The following is a 2,982-nucleotide window of genomic DNA, read 5'->3' on the forward strand; positions in this document are numbered from 1 at the left end:
ATATGGATCAGAAAAAAGAGAAGATATTCCAGTGAGAAAGCACCCGATAGTGGAAGGTCTGTTCAACAGCTGAAGAGATGGAGACGCCCACGTGAAATTCAACGATTTTGGCCCCGTGTGATTTGTGATGCTGTGATTTTCGATTTGCACCACCTGCAAATAAGTCTCAACTAATTCAGATTCGAGTAAGGTTGGCTAAGGAATCAATCTCTTCCTATTATGGATTCGAGTTTTGATTCTCTTCATTTACGCAAGATTTGAAATCGAGATCTGTTTTAAAAAAAAGATGTCATATCACTAGAACCAGCTCAGGGTGGTTGATCTTCTTGTATTTGATTTCATGGCAGAATGCTTAATTTATAACCCTGCTAATTCCATTAGAAAACATAAAATGGAAAATTATAACTTGTACATTACGTGCTATCTCATATATCGTGACTAGCATGCCGTGACAACATCCGAAGATTTTTCCATTTAAGGGAAAATGCCCCTACTTCTGCTGATAGTTACGGCCATGCCAGTCATTAACCTGATGCTGCATATGCAAAATTCGTAAGGAATATGCCTATTAAAAAAAAAGAGAATTCGCGAGAAATAGCAATATTACGAGTTGGAAAGTAAATTTCCTAAGATTCAGTCCATGTCGAATTTCTTTAATTGAGAAAATAACCCTACTTATGCTGGAAGTAAATGTGGTAATTATTCTCATTGCAGTGAATGTGATTTGGCATCATGAATTCCAAAGACATAGAGAAACATGTTCAAACATCGTTCGGAAAGTTCTTTGCTATCCTTCATTCAATTCAGGATGACACTATACATATGTAATGCTAATGTGGTTCAATAAAAAGGTTTTTTTTTTAATGCGGTGAGATTGCTGACGATCACCACGGTTATTGCTATCTTCTGACCGGAGTGGAGAGTCCGCCGCTGGCCACCGACGGCCCTAATAGTCATTGATGACCTCGCCGAGCTATGAGGACAGCCAATCAGGCACCCACCCTCAACCTCTACATGCCTCGGTCCCTTTCTCCTTTCTATATTTTATTTATTTTTAATTCAAAAGTGATTTTTGTTAAAAAAATAGGAGGAAGGTGAAAATGAAAATAAAAAACAACTAAATGTGGTGGCCGAGAAATCAACTAAATGTTAGGGGGCTATATATTTAGAGCATTCCAGAAGGGCCCCAACCAGGCCTGCTCCCCCCCCCCCCCCCCCCCCCCCCCCCCCCCCCACTTTGGCTATAAAATTGTCCCCTCCGCCCTTTCATTCTCATACCCTCGCATCGAACTTCTCTCCTTTTCGTCTTCTTCTTCTTCTTCGACGACGATTGTTTGATCCTCTGCGGGTCTCGTGGTCAGTTCTCTTTCAGACATGGCGGTCATGAAGCTCTACGGCAGCCTTTTGTCCACAGCGATGGGGAGGGTGGTCGCTTGCCTCTACGAGAAGGGCTTGGACTTCGAGTTCATCCCCGTCGACATGAAATCCGGCGAGCATAAGAAGGAACCCTTCCTTTCCCTCAACGTCAGTCCCGATTCCACCTTCTGAATTGTTTTTTTTCCCTATGAATTTTCTTTCGTTTTTTTAAATTTTTTTCTGATGTTTCTCCAATTTTGTATCATTTTTTTTAATTTACTGATCATGGTATGACTAGAACCGAGAAGATCTTGATAAAGGAGGTATAATGCAGTGAATTGCGTCTTTACGTGGGTTCAATTAGCGTTCGATTAGTGTCAATCGGACTTCCCGAGTCAATTTCAGATGTTCTGTCCGAACTGCTTAAAAAATCTGACATGTCTCTGTAAATGTCGGATTTGGTGCAGCCGTTTGGTCAAGTTCCAGCATTCGTGGATGGTGACTTGAAGCTCTTCGGTAAGAATTTCATTTCGTCGTGGTTTTAATTATTGGTAAATAAAGGGCTATGGATAGTCTCGCCAAATGAAAATCTGAGTATTGAACTTTGGAAGCTGAAACACTTGTTCCTTACGAACAGAGTCGAGGGCGATAACCCAGTACATAGCCCACGAGTACGCCGACAAGGGGACGCCGCTGGTGGTGCCGGGGAAGCAGATGGCGATCGTGTCGGTGTGGATGGAGGTGGAGGCCCACCAGTACGATCAGCCGGCAGGGAAGCTCGTGTGGGAGCTGGGTTACAAGCCGCACTTCGGGATGCAGCCCGACAACGCGGTGGTGGAGGAGAACGAGGGGAAGCTCGGGAAGGTCCTGGACGTGTATGAGGCCCGACTGTCCCAGTCCAAGTACATCGGCGGGGACACCTTCACCCTCGCCGACCTCCACCACCTCCCGACCCTGAGCTACCTCATGGACACCCCGGCGAAGAAGCTCATCGAGTCGAGGCCCAAGGTCAGCGCCTGGGTCACCGATATCACTTCCCGGCCCGCGTGGTGCAAGGCTATCGAGTTTAGGAAGCAGCAGTGAGGCTTGCTTTCTCACATATATCATAGCAGTAGTTGTTGTTGTTGCTGGGAGAGTGTGGTTTTTGGGCGATGGACTATGGAGATCGCTGATGCTTGAGTCTTCAATGATGAAAGTTGGGGGCATTGATCGGTAATAATACTGTAAACGAAAGGGCAATCCTGTACTGTCGCTGAATTATTTCTGTTCCCCTCAGAATTATTACTATATATCCAATAATGGCTATGGAAAATCAATGTCATCTATCCATTTCCTCCAGATCAGCACCCCACGAGCGTTGTCATCCAACTACTTCCTGTTCCTTTTCTGTCCATCCCGTCGTTTGGTTCCGTATAAAGTTTCATTTTACATTATCAACTTCACGGCGTATCTTACGGTGTTAGTAAGCTAATCATCACAATGACTTTTTCAGAGTTAAAATTTTATAATAGTGGATGGTAAAAATTTTACATTAAACACATAGAATTGTTTGATTATAATGGAATTTATAATTATGAGACTCATGTCTGTCTTTGTAAAAATAAGTAGATGTTATATTATTATTAA

The 2,982-nt window shown here is 43.5% G+C and overlaps 1 protein-coding gene across 1 annotated transcript; it reads left to right on the forward strand.

Moving 5' to 3' along the window:
* Positions 1-1,263: 1,263 nt before the first annotated feature.
* On the forward strand, positions 1,264-2,694 carry LOC116190271 (glutathione S-transferase-like). The gene is made up of 3 exons (XM_031519951.1): positions 1,264-1,524; positions 1,824-1,872; positions 1,994-2,694. The coding sequence occupies exons 1-3, from the start codon at positions 1,375-1,377 to the stop codon at positions 2,437-2,439; spliced, it is 645 nt and encodes a 214-aa protein (XP_031375811.1). The 5' UTR covers positions 1,264-1,374; the 3' UTR covers positions 2,440-2,694.
* The last annotated feature ends 288 nt before the right edge of the window (positions 2,695-2,982 follow it).

The sequence above is a fragment of the Punica granatum genome, unplaced genomic scaffold, assembly GCF_007655135.1.
Source record: "Punica granatum isolate Tunisia-2019 unplaced genomic scaffold, ASM765513v2 Contig00409, whole genome shotgun sequence".
NCBI lineage: Eukaryota > Viridiplantae > Streptophyta > Magnoliopsida > Myrtales > Lythraceae > Punica > Punica granatum.

Excerpts from the sequence above, each read along its gene's own strand:
- LOC116190271 (XM_031519951.1), top strand. The coding sequence starts at position 1,375 with ATGGCGGTCATGAAGCTCTACGGCAGCCTTTTGTCCACAGCGATGGGG. Across the intron at positions 1,525-1,823 it reads AACCCTTCCTTTCCCTCAAC|CCGTTTGGTCAAGTTCCAGC; the intron begins GTCAGTCCCGAT and ends GATTTGGTGCAG. Across the intron at positions 1,873-1,993 it reads TGGTGACTTGAAGCTCTTCG|AGTCGAGGGCGATAACCCAG; the intron begins GTAAGAATTTCA and ends CCTTACGAACAG.